Source organism: Spermophilus citellus, assembly GCF_964194105.1.
Source record: "Spermophilus citellus genome assembly, chromosome: 9".
NCBI lineage: Eukaryota > Metazoa > Chordata > Mammalia > Rodentia > Sciuridae > Spermophilus > Spermophilus citellus.
The window spans coordinates 130,699,957-130,718,152 of NC_138191.1; the positions used below are offsets into that span (position 1 = coordinate 130,699,957).

The window sequence follows — 18,196 nt, forward strand, 5'->3', positions numbered from 1 at the left end:
CAAACCACAGCTGGTTTAGAATTATTTGACCAGGGGCAGGAGGGAGGAGAGGGCCACCAGGTGCCTCCTGGCCTCGGGCCCCAGTTTTCTCAGGTGACTCGCCCCCTGGGGCCTGTTCCCTAGCTCAGTGCACCCCCCACACCCATGTTCCTGCCCCTTCCGGGCTCTGGCTCCAGCCTGTGCCCCCCCCCCACCAATCCTGGCGGCCAGAATAAACAGTCTACCCCAGCGTCCCCAGCGTCTCCAGCGTCCTCTCAGCTCCCTGGGAAGCCCTCTCCCCCGGGCCGGCCTGGGGTTCTGAAGCTTAATGGAAGAGGAAGCCTCCGCCCTGCCCAGGAGGGGCAGGGAGATGTAATTCCATGGAAAACGGCCACCTGTGGGGGGTGGGAGGGGCACTATCTGGATTGAAAGGATCCATTCTACCTGCGTTTTATGTGTCTAGACCCGCGGGCCAGGAGGAAGGCTGGCCAGGAGAGGGGCCGTTGGCAGAGGCTCTGGATAGGAAGGGGAGGTGGTTTACGAGGGTTTTAAACTGTCTCAAGTCTTCCAGACTCACTTTCCTGAATGCCGAGGCGCCCAAGCGTCCCCTCCCCACAGAGAGCCCCCCAGCCTGCGCCCGCACTCCTGTTTGCTTTGGCCAGGCAAGAGGCCCAGGCTGGCCATCTTGGACAGTTTATGTGCCCCAGGCAGCCATGCTGGCAAAGACCCTCCAAGACCAGTTTTAAACCGTATGTGACACTTTTTCCACTAGACCAGAAGTGCTTCCAAATCCAGGCCTCTCGCGCCACGCCGCTGGCCAGCTCTGCTCAGGGAAAAGAAGCCAACTGTGGGGCTGGGGATGTGGCTCAAGCGGTAGCGCGCTTGCCTGGCATGCGTGCGGCCCGGGTTCGATCCTCAGCACCACATACCAACAAAGATGTTGTGTCCGCCGAGAACTAAAAAATAAATATTAAAAATTCTCTCTCTCTCTTTCTCTCTCTCTCTCACTCTCTCTCCTCTCTTTAAAAAAAAAAAAAAAAAAAAGAAGCCAACTGTGAGAGGAAGCGGGAGTGTCTGCTGGTGTCACCATCCTTCTCAAACTGGGCATGGCCGCACATGCCTGTAAGGCCAGCAACTCAGGAGGCTGAGGCAGGAGGACCACAAGTTCTAAGGCCAGCCCCAGCAACTTAGAAGACCCTGTCTCAAATAAAAACTAAAAAGGGCTGGGGATGTGACTCAGTACTAGAGTGCCCCTGGGTTCAGCCCAATTAACATAAATAAATAAATAATGTTTTTGCTAGAGACAGAGGAATGGGTGGGGCTCAGTGGCAGAGCACATGCCCAGCTTGCATAATGCCTCGGGTTCCAACCCCAGCAGCAGCAGCAGCACACACACAAATGTGTGCAAACACACAGACACACACACACACACACACACAGCTGGAGGAAGGGCAAGGCGGGGGGGCAGAGTGGCTCAGCAGTGGGCACTAGCATTGGCTCCTAGAATTTGGCCCCCAAGACTTCTGTTCCTTGGAAGGACGGTGATCCTTGGGAAGCCCCTGAACTGTACCCCCATCATCACCCTGGCAACCCGGGGCCATCCCCGGCCTGAGCCCCCACAGGGCATCCTTATCACTCTTGCTGCGTCCACCCTGAGCTCCCACTGTGTCCCAACCTGGTGGCCAGGCAGGCTTCTCAAACACAGATGCCATGGTCCACCTGTGTGCTGGACCACCCCTCCCAAGGCCCCAGGTGCACTGCAGAGGAAACGCAGTCCCCCATTGCTGTGCCTCTCACACCCCAGTGGGCACAGGGGCTCCCAGGGCTCTTGTTGGATGAGATGCAGGGTCGGGTGGATTTGGGAGGTCTGAGCGGGGCCTGGGAGTCTGCACTTCTCAAACGTGCCCAATTGATGCAGATGACCCTGGCCCAGGGTCCATATTGTGACCACGCAGCCCCCACCCCAGTGCCAACCCCACCCACCCACCCCCTGCCCTGCCCCACTCCACCCCTTTGGCACCCACCTCCCAGTTCTGCTTGCTGTCCCAGCCCCCAAGCATGCCCTGCCTGGGGCTCCCTGTCCCTCCAGGAGGACTCTGTCCACCAGAGGTCCTGGGGGATGGGACACTGCACTCTGCTCTCTGCCCAAACATTATCTCAGAGAGGCTTCCCAGCCACCCTGCGCCCATCACTCCCCTACCCACCCATCACTGTCCCCTAGCCCCTCGTGACTCTCCCCAGCACCCAATAACTGTCCTCACAAACCCCACTACTGGCCTCGCCCACCCTGCTGCACTTGGGACCCCAAAGCTCATTACTGAAGGCTTGTTCTCCAGTGTGACCGTGTCCCAAGGTCGGGCTTTGGGACGCGATGGGCTCTCGAGGGCCCCACTGTCACCCCTGGATGGGCCCACGATGGCTTCCGGGCTGAATGGACTGCTGGGAGGAGGGAAACTCTAGGAGGGGGGCTGTTGAAGGGAGTGGGTCCTGGGGGCCACCCCACTGCTCTGTCCCCCCTTCCTGTGGTCAAGTAGGGCTCCCCGTGTGGCAAGGGAAGAAGCCAGCCCCCGGGCAAGGGCTCTGCTGTTCTGCTCACCGCTGTCTGTCGGCACCTAGATCAGAGCCTGGCAAGAGTGTGGGTGACTGAAGACACACCTCAGGGGACATTTCACGCCCTTGCTCCTGACGTCTGGCTTCAGTGACTCCGTTTCTGCCCTGGGGAAAGCCCACCTGGCCTCAGTGCCCCACACAAGGTGAAGCACAAGCCTCGGAGGGGGGCAGAGGGTGTCAGCCAGAGCACGGGACCAGAGCAGGGGCCCAGGGTGACGGGGGGTCACAGGTCCACAAAGCCAGCCTGGCCCACCCTCCAGAAGCTCCAACCCCAGGTGAGACTCTGACGATACCCCAGCTGTCGGGGGGCAGCAGGATGGCCAGAGGGTGCCTGGGCCAGCCTCGGCAGGGAGGGGCCTCTTCGGGGCCTTTGGGGAGCAGGATGCATGGCCCTGTCCCCCCAGGAGGAAGGTCGGGTGGGGGTAACCCTGAAATGAGGGTGTTTCAGCCCCAGATCTTCCCTGCAGTGCCCAGAGCCTTCTCCACACACTGGATATGAACCGGCACCTCTGAGCCACGAACTGGCTCCTCAACAAAGTCGGCCCCGGCCAGCAGGGTCGTGACCCTCAGGACTGGAACTCACGGGCTCTTCAAGGGGCCAGGTGCAGGACCAGGGGTTCACAAGTGCTCAGCCCTCCCCCCGCCCCGCCCCTGCCTTGGCCTCCCAAGATGGAAAGAGGAAGGGCCTGGCCCAAGGCCGCCCAGCGGGAGGCAGCAGGACTGGCATTTGAACCCGTGTGAGCTGCCACACCGCAGAGCCAGAAGCCAGGACCCCTGCTCCTTTCTGACCCATCCTGCCTCGCTCCATGGGTCCCTGGGCCCGAGAGCTTCTGCCCCAGGGAGAAGACTGCAGGGCAGCTGACTGACCATGCCCCTGCCCCTCCAGAGCCGGTCCACCACCTTCCTTGCTGGCATCCGTGGAGCTAGTGAGAACCACAGGCCAAGGAAGGAGGAGCCCGAGTGGTGGCAGAAGAGGCAGGGAAGCTTCATGCAGGCGCCGCATGTGACATGGGGACACAGAGAGGCAGCAGTGGTGGTCATCTTCCCCTCCACCCAGCAACCAGCAACCACCTGCCCAGTCTCCATGAAGATGCCCCACCTGAAGATGCTGGTTCTGGAAGGCTGGGAGGGGAGCCGGGCATCCCTGGGTGGTCCTCTCCTGCTGGTCTGAGGCTTATATGCTTTGAAAGTAAATGGAGCACCTCCCCCTCTTAGCAGCTGTTGGTCTTGCTGGTTAGAACTTATGATCCTCCTGCCTCAGCCTCCGGAGCTGATGGGATTCCAGGGGTGCACCTCGTGCCCAGCAGACTTCTTAAGTTCTCTTGGTCTCTCTCAGTAAGACAAGGCTCGAGACCCACTTTTTTAAATTGTTGGGCTTTTGGGGCCCAACTTTCAGCCGCAGTGGTGGTAAAGAATATGCCTTGTAAACGAAGAACACGCAGCCTGTGTGTGCTTGGAACTGGGGTAGAATAGTCCAAAAAAGATGGAACCGGCTCCAGTGGTCGGGGAACAGCTACCACCCAGCGGCCCAGGCAGGGCCGGCTTCCTGGGCAGTCTACCTCTAACTCTAAGGCTCGGCGCCTCTCAGGGCTCCCTCCGCTCACCAAGGTCGGGAGGCAGCTCAGCCACAGCTCCAGCCTCCCTGTCTGGCCTCACACCTCCCTGGCTGGCAGGACTGAGTCATGGATAAAGTTAGCACTCCAGGCTGCAGCTCACCTCTCCCACCAAGCCCACAAAGGCCCCTTTCACATTTTCTGGAGGGGAGTGCAGACAGTGTGGGGCCCTCCTCCCAGGCCCAGACATGAAATTTCAAACTTCACCCTGGGTGAGATTCTGTACCTCCCGCCCCAAGGAAACTGAGAGAGGAGGAGTACCACGGGTGGAGGGTGAGGGGACTGGGAAGGATGTGTCCCGTGCAGTTCTCACTGAAACCACAAGGACCTTTAGGCCTGGCCTGCTGACCCTGCACACCTCCAGTCTGGTGCCCCTGGACCCCATCTTCCCTGGGATTTGTGGGGTGTTTACAGTCGTTCTTATTAAGGAAATGGCTGTCAGTCAAGGTAATGCTAGCCCCAATGCTCCTCCCTGATAGCTGATGCTGGGGGAGTCTGAGGCTCACAGGAATGGCAAACCACACTCCACATCCTGAAGGTGACCCTAGCAGAAATAGAGCCACCACCTACCTCTGGCTGTCCCTAGGGTCTGCCATTCTCTTTTGATGTGTTCACAGAAAACTTCATCCCAGACTCGATGGGAAGCACCTGTGTGGCCCTGATGGAGTCACAATGATCTACTGAGACTGTTTCCTGCTGCACTGGGTGGCACAATGACACCTACCTCCCCAGGCTGCTAGGGGAATTAAATGAGAAAATGTGTGCAGGGTCCATTTGGGTTCTCAGTCTCCTTCCCCCGACGGCCACCCTGCATCCCAATCACACATATCCCAAGAGATATAAGTGGGACCTAGTGGTCACCCAGATGGTCCAGCATCAGACAGCACAAGGTAGCTGCTTGGGGTAACCATGCTTCTGTAGATGGGTTGCAGGATGATACCTCCGTGCTTTGGTGTTTTCTGCCATGAAAAGGTGAAGGGGGCTAAGATCTTTGCAAGTCCTTTTAGACTCAAGGTGTTAACTTTACTACGTGGAGGGAATAAAAGCACAGTTGGATGGAAGAAGGACTGCAGTCAGCTGAAAGCTTGGGCAGCTTGGATGTGTAGTGTCTGACACTGGCCACTAGGCGGCTCCAAGGATAACAGATGAGCACAGAGTCAGGCACAGTCTGGGGGTTACCCAGCTTTGAGTCCTCTTCAGAGGCCTGGTGGGTCTGTCTCTGCCAGGCTGGAATTTCTGTCCCAGTTTTATAACTTCAAAGATGGAAAAAAGCAGTCCCCAGACTGCATTCCCGCCTTTAGTGGGGTGCTGGGAGTCGAGGAAGACAGTGGGCTGCCCTGGGCCATCCTCTTGGAGGGCGGGGTGGAAGCAGCCCTTGGAGCCTGGGAACCTGGTCCTCCCCCTCCCCCTTCCCTCTGGCCAGAGTGGGGTGGGGTGGGGAGAGGAATGAAGTCTGGATTTGGATCCCTCCCTGCTGCACTTCCTGGCTGGGTAACCTGGAAAATGGACTGTGGGTGCCGCTGCTGCAAGGTCAGTGGGAGGATTACATGTGAGGACACAGGCTCTCGGTGGAGGGCGTTGGGTTCTGACCTTCCACTCCCTTTTGCTCTTCCAGCAGTTCCCATTCACCCCGAAGGAAGATCTTCACCTGCCACACTTCTCCCCAGAACCACAGTGCCTTTGCTGGTGAGAAGGTGGTCCCCAGTCCTCTCCTCCCCAAATCAGCATTTCTCAAAGTGACTTTCTCACCCACACAGAGCATCCATCCAAAGATCCTACTCCCGTGCACCCAGACCTGCTGAATCAGAACCTCTGGAGCTGAGGCCCAGGCCTCCCAGTCTGAACAAGTCTCAGGCTGGAAAAGGCTGCCCGAGATTACAGGGCAGCTCCCTGCTCACTCTCCCTCCTCAGCCCAGGGACTTGGAGAGGGGGCGGGAGGCAAGTCCCATCAGCACTTTTAACTGGGGCTGCTTTTTCGGGTGACTCACCTCCCAGACTTCCTCCAACAGACAACTCTAAATAGCTCAGTCCCACCCTCCAGCAGGGAGACCTTCTTGCTGGGAAAGGCAGAAGATAGCAAGGTGGGTGCCAGACACCCCAAAGGCGACCCAAAAAGAGGAGCTGCTCCTTGCTCAGCCCAAAATTCGGGTTTAAGATGTTTTGTTTACAGTCTTTTGTTATTAAGGAAATGGCTGTCAGTCAAGGTAATTCTAGCCCCGATGAGCAATAAATATGCTCCCAGCTAATCTTATGGGGATTTTATTGGCACCTGGGGCGGAGGTTCCTTTACCCTGCCCACCCCCACCCCCCAAAACAAAACCCTGCTTCCCAGTGGGTCCCCCCACCCGCTCAAGCAACGTGTGAGACTTGGATCAGACTTAGAAAGTACACTCTGTAAAGATAGAGGGCGTCTGGGCAAAGATGGGGCGTGGCTTCCTGGTTGTACCTGGAGGCAGGGGATGACCAAGTGACCTGAAATAAACTCTAGGCGACCTGGTTGGATCGAGGCATGCGCGAGCTCCCCGGAGCCTGCCCCGCACGCTGGGGTGGTCACCTGGCCCCGGCCAAGAAGAATGTCTCTGGGAGGAGCCGGCTCGCTGGAGTCGGTTCCAGCGTGTTCGAGTTCCAGCTGCGGGCCCTCAGGGACACCGGCGGCAAGTCCCGGCTTGCAGAGACAGGAGCCGGTCCCAGGAGTGAGCGAGTCGCAGCGAGCCCGTGTGCGCGCCCAGGCGCGCGCCCCGCGACGGCGCAGGGGGAGGGGAGGTCGCTGCAGCCACTCAGAGGAACGGTAGTGAAGCCTCGGAACAACTTTAACTGTCAATCAGACTTAATGGGGTATTAAAAAAAATGGGGGGTGGGGAGGGCCGCCCTCTTGCTCCGCGCCGCAGCTGCCCCAGAAGCGAATGAATAACGCCGCGCAGACGATCCACTCATCCGATCCACGCGCGCTCCACGCCGGGGCCCTCTCCAAGTTGGAAAGGACAAAAAGAAGGCAATAAATCTAAAAGGAAGAGAGAGGGAACCGGATTGAGCGGCAACTCCCAGCCTCTGCTGGAAGAGAGGGAGGGAGCCGGAGAGAGCGAGCGAGCGCGCGCGAGGGCGAGCCCTGCACGTAAAGAAACTGACACCCGGACCCCCCACTTCTCCTGCACGTTGCTGGCAATCAGATCGCGTTTAAGCAATTTCCTGAGCCCAAGAATAGCAATGAGTCGGGAGACTTTCGCGGGCTGAAATTGGGAGCTCCAAGCACTTTTCCCCCACTTTTTTTTTTTTCCTGGAGAAGGGGGCGCGCTACAATTTGGAAACAGCTTTTTTTTTTTTTTTTTTTTTTTTTTTTTTTTTTTTTTTAATCTTGCACTTTGAAACCGCGGGACTGTGGCAGGGTGCGCGCGGGTGGTTGGTGCCTTTTTTTTTTTTTTTTTCTTTCCCTGCCTAAACTCCTCTGTCAGTCTGTAAACATTACCTGAGAATTCCCCAGCCGGCACGGCTGCTAGGGCAAGAAACTTCTTGTTAGAACTTCCCACCTCCGGCTTCCCCTCCACCCCTCCACGGTCCCAACCTTATAAGACGCTTTTTCTCCTCCCGAGGATTCATCCTTTTTTTTTTTTAAGTCCCCCCAACCACCAACTTTTCTCAGCCGGTGCTTTGCATTTGTGGAAAGGTCATTTCAAGAGTGACCAGGTGGGACGCCTCTCTTTTTTATTCGGTTTATTTATTATTGTTTTGGGGTGTTTTCTTTTTTAATTCCTGTTTTGTTCAGTCCGGGGAGTTTCGCCCCCTGCCCGGCTCCGCGGCGCGGAGGATGGTGTGGAAATGGCTGGGCGCCTTGGTGGTGTTCCCTCTGCAGATGATCTATCTAGTGGCGAAAGCAGCCGTCGGACTGGTGCTGCCCGCCAAGCTGCGGGACCTGTCGCGGGAGAACGTCCTCATCACCGGCGGCGGGAGAGGCATTGGGCGCCAGCTGGCTCGCGAGTTTGCAGAGCGCGGCGTCAGAAAGGTACGTGGGCACCGCGACTCCCGGGAGTGGGCGCTGAGGGCCAGGGGCCCTTGGCGCGGGGTGCCCCCACCTGCTGCGGCCGCCCGATCCCTCGCCCGGGAGCTGAGTGTCCCTGGCCACCCCACTCCCCTGCGCCTCACGCAAGCGCTGAGCTCCTCGGTTTCACCTTGTGGATTTCCCGGCACCAGACTGTCTATTTTGGCAGGTCCCGAGCTCTTCGGCTCCTGGGGGATCGGTGGCTGGCTGTTTGCCCCCATCCCGAAACTTAGGAGACCCACCCATTATCCACGTGTTGTGATCCCCCTTTGCCTTCCCTCCTAGTGCCACCACCCGCTGAGTTCAGGGTGTGCGCGCTCCCTGGTAGAGCGGGGAGCCGCCTGCTAGTTGGCTCGGTGTTTTCCTTGGCAACCCCCTTCCCAGCCCCAACCTGGCGGACTGGACTGCAGCTCTAAGGACACTGGAGAGGGGGGTACTTGTTTTGGGCTTGTAAAGGAAGGAGAGGGTCTTGGCAGCACAGGCACTAGAAGGCCCAGGTGGAAATTAGGACAGAGGAGGAGGGGGTAACCAGCAGCTGATAAAGAGCCCTTGTTCTCACCTTCCACCCTGCCCCCTCCCCAACACAGCCTTGGGGAGGTGGCACCGAGGGGAGGGTCCTGCTAGCTGGGCACTGCCTTTAATATTTTGGGGGTCCCAGCACCTCCTGTTTCAGTTTTTGGAGACTTGGTGCTGCAGAAGTGGGGAGGGTGAGCCGCTGTCACCCCAGTCCCAACTCAGCTGGGCTGACTCACCCAGTGACAAGAGCAATCGAGAGAGGGATTTGAGGCCGGCAGGCCAGGCCATCTCCAGCCAGCCCTGTGAAGAGGAAGAGCGAAAACAGGGAATTAGTTTGAAACTTAAACTGTTGTGAACCAGGGGTCGAGAGGGCCAGCAAAGCCAGCTGATCTGACACGGAGCCACATACCTTGGGGATTAAGTAAATATGTACTGTAGAAAACCGAACCTGCATGTAATTCCAGGTTGCTTTTGTTTTGTTAAATACTGCCCTGAGATTTACAATCCCTCCGGGGTGGCTCGGACTGGGACTGAACTTCGGAGTTTGAACTATCAGCCAAAGCTGATTGCCGATTAACTCTTCCTTAGCCAGGCTGGCAGGGCCTGTCACCACCAAGCTAGTGGGGGGCCAGCTGTCCACAACTCCCTCTTCTCCTTGGGTGGCTTGGACAGCTGCTTGACCTTGCCGTTGGAAGCAGAGTTCGGAAGTGTTTTTAACCCTTGGACGTGCGAGTAAGAGGAAGGAAGGGTTGCTCTCAGCAGTTTCACTTCCTTCCCTGGATGCCCGGGGGCAGGGCTCCTGCCTGAGCCCCTGGCGGAGCAGGGATCCAAGGGAGGGCAGACTGGGGAGGGGATTGTTTGGGACAATTGTGTGTGATTGTCATTCCTTAGCAGTCCGCAACCCACAGAGGCTTCTGAATCTTCCGGCTGGCCCAAGTCCTGAGGCTTGTAACTGACTGCAGTAGGCTTGGGGAGTTCTTGGTCGACCTGGAAAAACTTGACTGACTATAAACAATCCTACATGAAGGAAGGCCATGGCATGGGAGGGGGTATAACGTGCAGGTGGGGCCCGCCAGTTCATGCACTGGAAGCCACGGCCCCACCTGCCTTGGAAAGGGACACCCTCTTTCAGGAAATAAGCCTGGGGCCAATTGCAAATGTGTCTTAAATTGGTAGCAGGCTCACCCAAACCGGACCCACAGGGCCCTGCAACTTCCCAGTGCCATTCATACGAGGGTCAGTCATGGACCTGGCAGGATGACCACGAGGGCTCCCTGCAGCTCCTAATGATCTGACCCATTACTGGGGCTGCTTTCTAATGAGCCTTCCGCTTGCTGTCATGGTGGGCAATTTGGAATTCCAGCTTCTTGCCAGAGTGCATCTGGGGCCAGTGAGTGGACTTTGGGACAATCCCCAGGGCCAGGAGTGTTTCGAGGTTCGATGGCCTTGGGGACAAAGGACCAAGTGTTGTGGGAGTTGGGAATTTACAAGAGAAACAGCTGAGTGGGCTGGGGACAGGTGTGAATAGTGAGCTTGAAGGTTGCCCAGGAGCACTGGGCAGGGCTGGCACTTTGGCCTGCGTTGCTGTTGGGCAGGTGGCTTTCCCTGAGAGCCCTCCCTGCCTGGGTTCTGGTGGGAGTGAATCTGGAGGGGAGAGGTCCCCAAAGGGGAAAGAAAGGAGGTGTATCAGTGCCCCTCCAAACAGCTGACCTGTCCAGGAAGAGGGGGGTGACAACCCAGTTTCCATAATGGCCTTGAGTGAAGCGATTTGGTGACATTTGTGAGTGGTAGAGAGTCCCGGGCTGCAAAGCTGATCCAAAAGAGGATTTTCTTAAAGGAACACAGACGCTTCAGAGTTCGAAAGTTCCTAAGCAGGAAAACAGCAACCCTCACCCACAAGAGGATTATCCAGAGGTAGGAGACTGGGCCATTAGGGTCTCCAAGGGGAAGGCACTTGCTAGGTCCTTCCTGCTGCACCTCTTTTTAATTTTCTGTGCCCTCCTGGAATTCAACAAAGCTTTCACAAAGCTCAGACCCACCCACTGTCCCTGACCAGTCCCCACGGTCTTTGACTTGACATGGTTTTAGCAGGCGCTCCTGGGAGGAGGAATGGAAGGGGCTGTGGACTGTCTGTGGCTACTGTGGCTTTTCCAGCCTTTGGTCCAGTGTCAGGCAGGTGGCTGATGAGAGCCCTGGGCCTGTGTCTGAGGGGCTCTCTGTGTGGGCCCAGTGCCAGGCTGAGGACTCCGGGCCTGTTTGGGAGGTGGGTGAAAACCCTCATATCTGCATTCGCAGTGCGTGGCCTGCAGCCCTGTTTCTGGGCCCAGAACTCGTCCATCAGGAATGCTCCCCCATTCTGCAAGCCCCCTGTCCTTCCCACTCCTCGCCCTGGAGGCTGCCCAGGCCCCTCATGCCCTTGACAGTCCCCAAGAGACTCCACTCCCAAGCCTGTCCACAGGGTCTGGCGAGTGTTGGCCCAGCCCTGGGCCTCTGGGGGTGCAGCAGAGATGAGCAAAGTGGGGAGGCAGGGCTTACAGCAGAAGCCCAAGACCGTGTGTGTGTGTGTGTGTGTGTGTGTGTGTGTGTGTGTGTGTGTGGCACAGGTTTCCTGCGGCCTCTCTAACAAATTACCACAAACCGGGCGGGTGGCCTACTGACAATAGGGGACTTGGGGAAGGATGTTTGTCCTTGTCCCAGGTTATCTCAGCCTTTCCTGCCGTCATCAGATCCCACTAAGTGAAAAAGAAGCAGCTCTGGGCTGGAAAAGACTCGGTGCCCCCACTCCGTGGGACACCCACAACCACTTCCAAGTCCTCTCAGCAGCCACCAGGTAGCTGTCTGCCTGCCAGTGATTTATTCCAACTCTTGTAGAATATTTTCATCCTGCAGTGTCCATGAAATTGAGGGGGCCCTGGCTCCCTGGCCGGCGTATTCGAGTTTCCTGGTTGTTGTTTTTTTTTTTCTTTTCCTGTTCTTTTTTTTTGTACCAGGTATTGAACCCAGAGACAATTAACCACTGAGCCACATCCCAGCTCTTTTTATCTTTTAGACAGAGTCTCACTAAGTTGCTGGGGCTGGCTTTGACCTCAAGATCCTCCTGCCTCAGCCTCTCGAGTCGCTGGGATTACAGGTGTGTGTACCGCGCCCGGCTCTCTGTGATTCCTGTTTGGACTTCAAGTTCTCCTATTTTTTTTTTCCCTAGACTAAGTGCATTTGTCGCTGGCTGCACAGGGCCCTTCTGACGATTCAGATACGAGCCCGCTCACATTTATCTTTATGGTTACTTTCTCTGCTCCGTTTCCATCTTATTTGTTTGAAGTCACCACTGGGAGAATGACCTCAGCTATGTTTGTGAGGAGGGGTCCCTTCTACCCAGGACATCCCGGAAGGCCTTAGCACCACCATCAAATACTACACAGTTTTGAGTGTAGTATTTTAGTACATTCATTTGCAGTCAATGCCAAGGAGAAGGCAAATGCGGGAAGGGGGTCAGAGATGGGCTAGAATGGAGGCCCAGAAGGTCACACTGAGCCAGGGACATTGAGGAAAGGTCCCAGGAAAGGGGCATTTTGGGCAGAGGAAGGAGCAAAGCCTCAGAGAAGGGCGGGTGCCGGGTATTGGGGACCTCAAAGCAGCCAGCATGGCTGGAGCAGAGGGTAAGGGGTGAGGGGGAGGCAGGAAGGGCAGAACCGGTGGCTGATGGTCAGAGCTGTGGGTCCCGCAGACCAGGACTGGGTTTGGCTTTGACTTTGAGTGCAGTTGGAAGTCTGCGCAGGGTTTGGAGTGGAGCAGTAACATCACCCCAGCCTTCGCAGGACTCTCACCCAGGAGTGTCACCCCAGCCTTCACAGGAGCGCCTGTCTGGTGGAGTGGGGAAGCAGATGGGGGGTTGGACCGGGCAGCTGGGTTTCTGTGGCTCCCGGGAACCTCACGATAGTGTGGCTTCATCTCCTTCTTTGAGCTCAGGGCTGTGCTCTTGTTATCGCACTGGGGTTGTAGAAGAGTCGAGGGCTCCTCCAGAATCTTCCTGGTCAAAGCCGCTGAGTGGGGGTACGGGTGGCCCCAAGAGCCGTGGGCACCCAGGCCTGGAACGGGGTGTCTGCTGGGTTGCCCTGCCCTCCGCAGGGTCCTGGTCTGTTCTTGTTGGAAGTTGGGTGAGCAGTGACCACCCACTGCAGGGTAACCCAGCTCTGAGGGCTTGTGACATTTCACTTCATCCATTGGTTTAGCAAACTTGGCCTTGGAGATGCCGCAGGGAACCACGGAAACCGAGTTCTCTCCCTGTGGCCCTTGGCATTCCTGGAGTAATGCCCATCCCCAGGTTCAAAAGCTCTCGTTGCTTTGGGACGGGTCTTTTAGTGGCAATAAAGCTTAACTCCCCTGAAAGTACCATAAAACCCACTGTGTCGTGCAGCGGGTGAAACCGTGTATTTCAGTTGTGTTTGGTCAAAGAGCTTTTGGACCTTTGCGCTCAGTGTGGTCCGAACTTTGAGAGTGTCCCTGGGCAATTGGAGGTGTCCAGGGGGCGGGCCCAGGAGGATGAGGACTGGAAGCCACCACTTGAGCTGGGTGGCAACTCCATGGGAGTTTAGTTGTCTACGTCAGAGGTGGGAGATGACATCAGCTGCCTTCCAGTATGGGGGAGGCCTGGGGCCTGTTCCAGAAGGTTCTGGAGGGGAACTCAGCAATGTAGACCTGGCCCTGCCTTTGGAGGCCGCTCTTAGGTTCTGGATGACCTCGCGAATCCCCTGCACTCCTCAGATTCCATGAGTCATCATCCCCAGAGTGACATCTGTGACAGGAACCAGGACAGAAGTGGGTAGGGGGCAGAAGGAGGAACGGACACCAGCGTCCACCAACCAAAACTTAAAAATGAAGGGAAGATGACCCTTCTCCGCTTGACCTTGCCAGGTCCACACTGTCTGTCCCTCCTTGATCCGCGTTTTCCAAGGTGCTGGAAATGACAGGTGGGAGGAAGCAGGGCCAGGCGGGCACGCTCACATCCTGCGCCTGACTTGGACCCCTGCAGCCCCCAAAAGTTGGTGTCCTGAGGCTGGGGTGGGCCACACAACTGTGGTCGTGTGCATGGCTGGTGATGATCATGATCCTGGACATGGCTGTGGCGATGTGTGGCTGTCACAACATATACGAGAGGGGTGACATGCAGGCCTCAGCGCTCTGCAGGATGGCTTGGTCCTCCTGACCTGGGCAGGTGTGGCTGGCCTCCTCTCTGAGAGGCAGGAGCAGCAGGCCCCTCTAGCGCCGAGCTTGGCTGGAGGCTGACTCTGGACCCAGGATTCCTGGCCTCAGAACCAGAGCTTTCCCCATGGGGACAGATAATCTCCGCCTGGCCCAGCCTGCCTCTTTCAGGGTTATGGAGAGGTCAAGAGACAAACTATTAAATCCTGGAGCCTGGTACACAAAGGGCTCTGGAGAGAAGTTTGATAAGCAGTACTTGAGTCAACAGGACACAGGCAGGGATGCAGTTAAATCCATGTTTACACAAATATTCCTCAGGGCACCCATTGTATTTGCATACAATGAATGGGATGCTGGCCAGAGGATTAAGGTCACCAGCAGCTACCAGGGTTTATTTTAAAGGGTCAGCTGATAGGAGAGCAGCACAGTTGAATTTCTTTCTTTTGATAACTAGTGTATCACCTTAAAGATGCCAGGACCCCTGTGGAGGGACAAGGGGGAGGGCCCTCCCACCAAACCTGAGGTGACCAGGAGCCCTCAGAAATGACCTGAATGCTTTGATGTACAGACAGGGAGAGGTCGCTGTGCAGGAAGGGGGGTCCTAAAAGACTTCTTGAAGGAGGTGGGCACCGAGGGGGAAGCAGGAAGTCCTAATCTTTTGCTGGTTGTAGAGCCCCTCAAGGATCTGAAGAACTCTGACCCCAGAAGAATGACAGTGACAGTTTTGTACTTTTAACGAGTCCTGTCCCCCCGACCTGTCCTAGACACAGGTTGAGCAGGCTCAGCCCAGATTCCATCCAAATCCACCCAAGTCCTGCGGGCAGAGACGCAGGCCCAGAGCAGACCGCGTGCCAGGACAGGCTCTGGTGTCCTGGGACTCAGAAGCCACAGCCGAGCTCAGAGTGGACAGTAGAGATTGGTGACTTAGTGCTGAAGGCCAACAGTGGTCAGCCTGACAAAGGCCATTGGGTCTAAGCACTGTTTTGAGAAGTGTGACCTTGAGCCCCCTTTTTCAGAGGCCTTTAGAGAGAAGGAACTAGAAAAGCAGTCGATCGATGGATGAAGGACATGGTCATTTTGTCCACACTGAATCATCTTTCTAGGGAGGTGTGTGTCATTGTCACCTGCCCATGAGACCCACTTCTGCCAACACCCGAGCTCCAGCAGGCCCCAGACCGTCCTCAACACCCGCTGAGGGTCCAAGACCAAGTTTTCACTCTGGATTCCAGAGCAGCAGGTGGAATCTGAGGGCCCTACCTCCACTTAACTACGTCAGCTTCACTTCTGGCTTTTTTTGAGGGGGGCGGGGAGGTGGGGTAATGGGGATTAAACCCAGAGCCACACCCCTGGTCCTTTTGAATTTTATTTTGAAACAAGGTCCTGCTAAATTGCTGAGGCTGGCCTCGAACCCGCGGTCTCCCTGCCTCAGACTCCCAGGTCGCTGGGATCATAGGCATGTGCCACCACGCCAGTGTTCCTGTCTATTTTGTAGCTTAGAATCCATGTCAACTTTTTGTGTGCATTTGTGGGGTGGGGAAAATATTGCTTTAAAGAGAAGACCCAGCCCTGGGAGAGTGTGACCCCACAGCCAAGGCTGTCCCCACAGCAGTGTCACATGGTCAAGGTGTCCTGAAGGCTGGGTCACCCACCCAGATCCCTCATGCATTGCCTAGGGCAGCCCAGGCTCCTGGGAAACTGTTCCGAACCCCATAGATCTTAGGAGCCTTCCCAGGGACCAGCTTGTGACCTGGGGCAGGTGACCGCCTCTGGACCTTGGCTCCCTCATCAGAAACATTTAGGGAGATGACTTCTAGAAGCCTCGTCGCTCATCGCGAGAGCGTTTGCAAGAAACGTCAGCTCCTGGAGGGGGCGGTGGCAGCTCTGGGGGTGGTGGTGCCCCCTCCCACTGCCCCAGCTCTGCACCTTTTGCAGAGATCTCTGCCAGGCACCAAGGACCCACTGGCCTGTCTCACCCTGATCCTGGGATCACCCAGCAAGGAGAGGATTCCGCCCACAGAAGCCCGCTGGGGATCTTAGCCTTTGGCCCCTTCTGTGGGAGGCTGGAGCCCGGCCTCTTTCCTCCCATTTGGGCCCTCAAACCCTGTGGCCATGACTGGTGACCGTGAGCACTTTGCTTATTGACAGGAACTGGTCCTATGGCCCAGGAGCCGGGGCTGGAGAGGCAGGGTGGAGGCTGGGCCTTCACTGGGTTGCTGGCTGCTCAAGCCCTCACCACCCAGCTTCCCCTACACAGCGCATTAGTCACCTCCATCTCTGTGTCCAAGTAGCTCAACTGGCCAGGGCTGTGGTGAGGCCAAAGTTATGGGTTACCATGGCAACCCACCATGGTTAGTCATTTCTCCAACAGATTATAAGACAGAAGGCGGCAGGGGTCATGTTCCTCTCACCCACCAGGTATGGTCAGCACTTAGCACTGTGTCTGGTCCACAGTAGGCACTTAATAAATGCTTCTTGCGTGAATGAATGCATGTCCAACCCATCAGAGCTGGTAGAGCTCGTGCTTACTTAGCACCTACTGTGTGCCAGGGACCCTTCTAGGCGTGATCTTCCAAGGCAGGCACCGTTCCTGTCTTCTTCTGGTTAAGACTCTGAGGATTGGTAACTTAAAGTCACAGCTCAGAAGTGACCAGTTGAGACTGAAGAGATGGCACCGATAACTCCTAGCAAGTCTGTGCAGACATGGCCTCAGCAGCCAGGGAGTCTGGCTGGGTCACTCGCCCAGCCCCTGCCCCCACACCCGCAGGTCTGGGGCGTTCTTCAGATTGGCCCATGGACTCTTGAACCAGAGGTCCTGGCTCCAGGGGCTCAAATAGTATCGTGAAGACTCAGCCCCTCTGCTGCGTGCCCCACCTCTAGGCAGACTCCTATGTCCCCCCACCCCCAGTCACGTGGACAGACAGGTGTCCTCTGCACAGTGGCTCTGGAAGGGGCAGAGAGTGGGTGAGCCTCAGCCAGTCACCAGAGATGGTGTTATTCTATTCATCGGTAGCCATGGTCACAGGCCCATCTCTGAGCTAGAGGTGGACGGTCCCCAGTCACGCTGTGGAGTTTTAAGAGTGGGATGTGGCCTTCTGCTGGGGAAATCGGATGCTGTGACAAGGAACATGGGATCCAGGTGCAGGTGCCCAGTGTCCCTCCTTGTGAAAGGATTGCAGCCAGCTTTCAATCATCCCCAGCAGAAAGTGCCGGAGACCCGCCTGCCTGTACAGCGGCCCTGTCCGTCCAGCCCCGCAGATCTCATGAGGTCACTTGCTGACCCCAAGCCACGGGGATGGAATGGACTCTCAGGGTTGAGCTGAAACGGTTCTGTCTTCAGGAGGTGTGCGGTTCCGAGATAAAACGTGCAGCCCCAAAGTGGCCCAGCAGGTCATCAACAGACTGCCTTTGGGAACTTTCCTAGAAGATTTAAGGCCACTGGGGTACAAAAGTAGGGAAAGGTCCTTTGCCAGGTCACAGTTCCAAGCGACATTTTTTGAGAGGCCAGCTCTCCCTCCCCTGCAGCCACAGGCAGGTGAGCAGAGCTGAGGCCGGGGCCTTCTGGTGGGGGGTCTGCAGGTCCCCTGGTGCTCGCCCAGCCCTGCCCACAGGGACCCCTCTCACAAGCCCAGAGGCGGTCAGCACGCAGCACTGGGGCAGTGTGAGTGACCTTCATGTGGCAGGGGTCCTGCCAGACACACCCAGTGTTCCCTGGCTCCACACCCACGCAGATGGACTGGCGGAGCCACTTCCCTATAGCACGCAGCAGAGGGCAGGGGCCTTTCAGGTGCCGTGTGGGCTGAGGGTTCTCGCCTGCTTGGCTGGCAGGCCCAGCACCCTGGTCTTGGGGACATTTTTCTTTCTAAGGGGCCAGCGTGGCGTGGTGGATGGGCTTCAAGCTCCGGGGTCAGGCCCTCCAGCGTCCACACGCCAGCCCTTCTGTTCACTGGCCGCAGGGCTCTGGCCAAGTTCCTGGACTTCTCTGAGCCTCAGTTTCTTCGTTTCCCAGAGAGGATTAAGTGAGATGGCATATCTGGAGTTCCCAGTAGGAGCTCGGGCCGCCACGGTGAGACTGGGATGGCGCAGTCGAGCGTGTTACACAGACAGGGAGGGTAACTCCCGTCATTATGGGTGTGCGTGAAGTGGGTCACGCAGGTTGCTGGGTTCCTGTATGAACACAGGAAGTGCTGTCCGCTCATTCCACTCCTCCCAGTCCCATCCCCCTCCCCTTCACTCCTTGTCTAATCCA

At 57.0% G+C, this 18,196-nt stretch overlaps 1 protein-coding gene and 1 long non-coding RNA gene across 3 annotated transcripts in view; one reads left to right on the top strand and one right to left on the bottom strand.

Moving 5' to 3' along the window:
• Positions 1-7,752: 7,752 nt before the first annotated feature.
• Positions 7,753-18,196, top strand: part of DHRS3 (dehydrogenase/reductase 3) — a gene marked incomplete at its 5' end in the record, with an annotated part of 32,158 nt that continues 21,714 nt past the window's right edge. The window contains 2 exons of one of the 2 annotated variants that reach the window (XM_081307334.1): positions 7,753-7,883; positions 8,050-8,199. In XM_081307334.1, coding sequence (XP_081163460.1) covers positions 8,050-8,199 — 150 coding nt within the window. Of the gene's footprint in view, positions 7,884-8,004; positions 8,200-18,196 lie in introns of those variants that run through there. The other variant, XM_081307333.1, reaches the window with a different exon arrangement.
• LOC308656333 lies at positions 7,973-11,709 on the bottom strand. The gene is made up of 3 exons (XR_014023701.1): positions 9,161-11,709; positions 8,988-9,051; positions 7,973-8,109 (listed from the first exon to the last, which is right to left on the bottom strand). It is a non-coding gene; the product is annotated as an uncharacterized lncRNA (long non-coding RNA).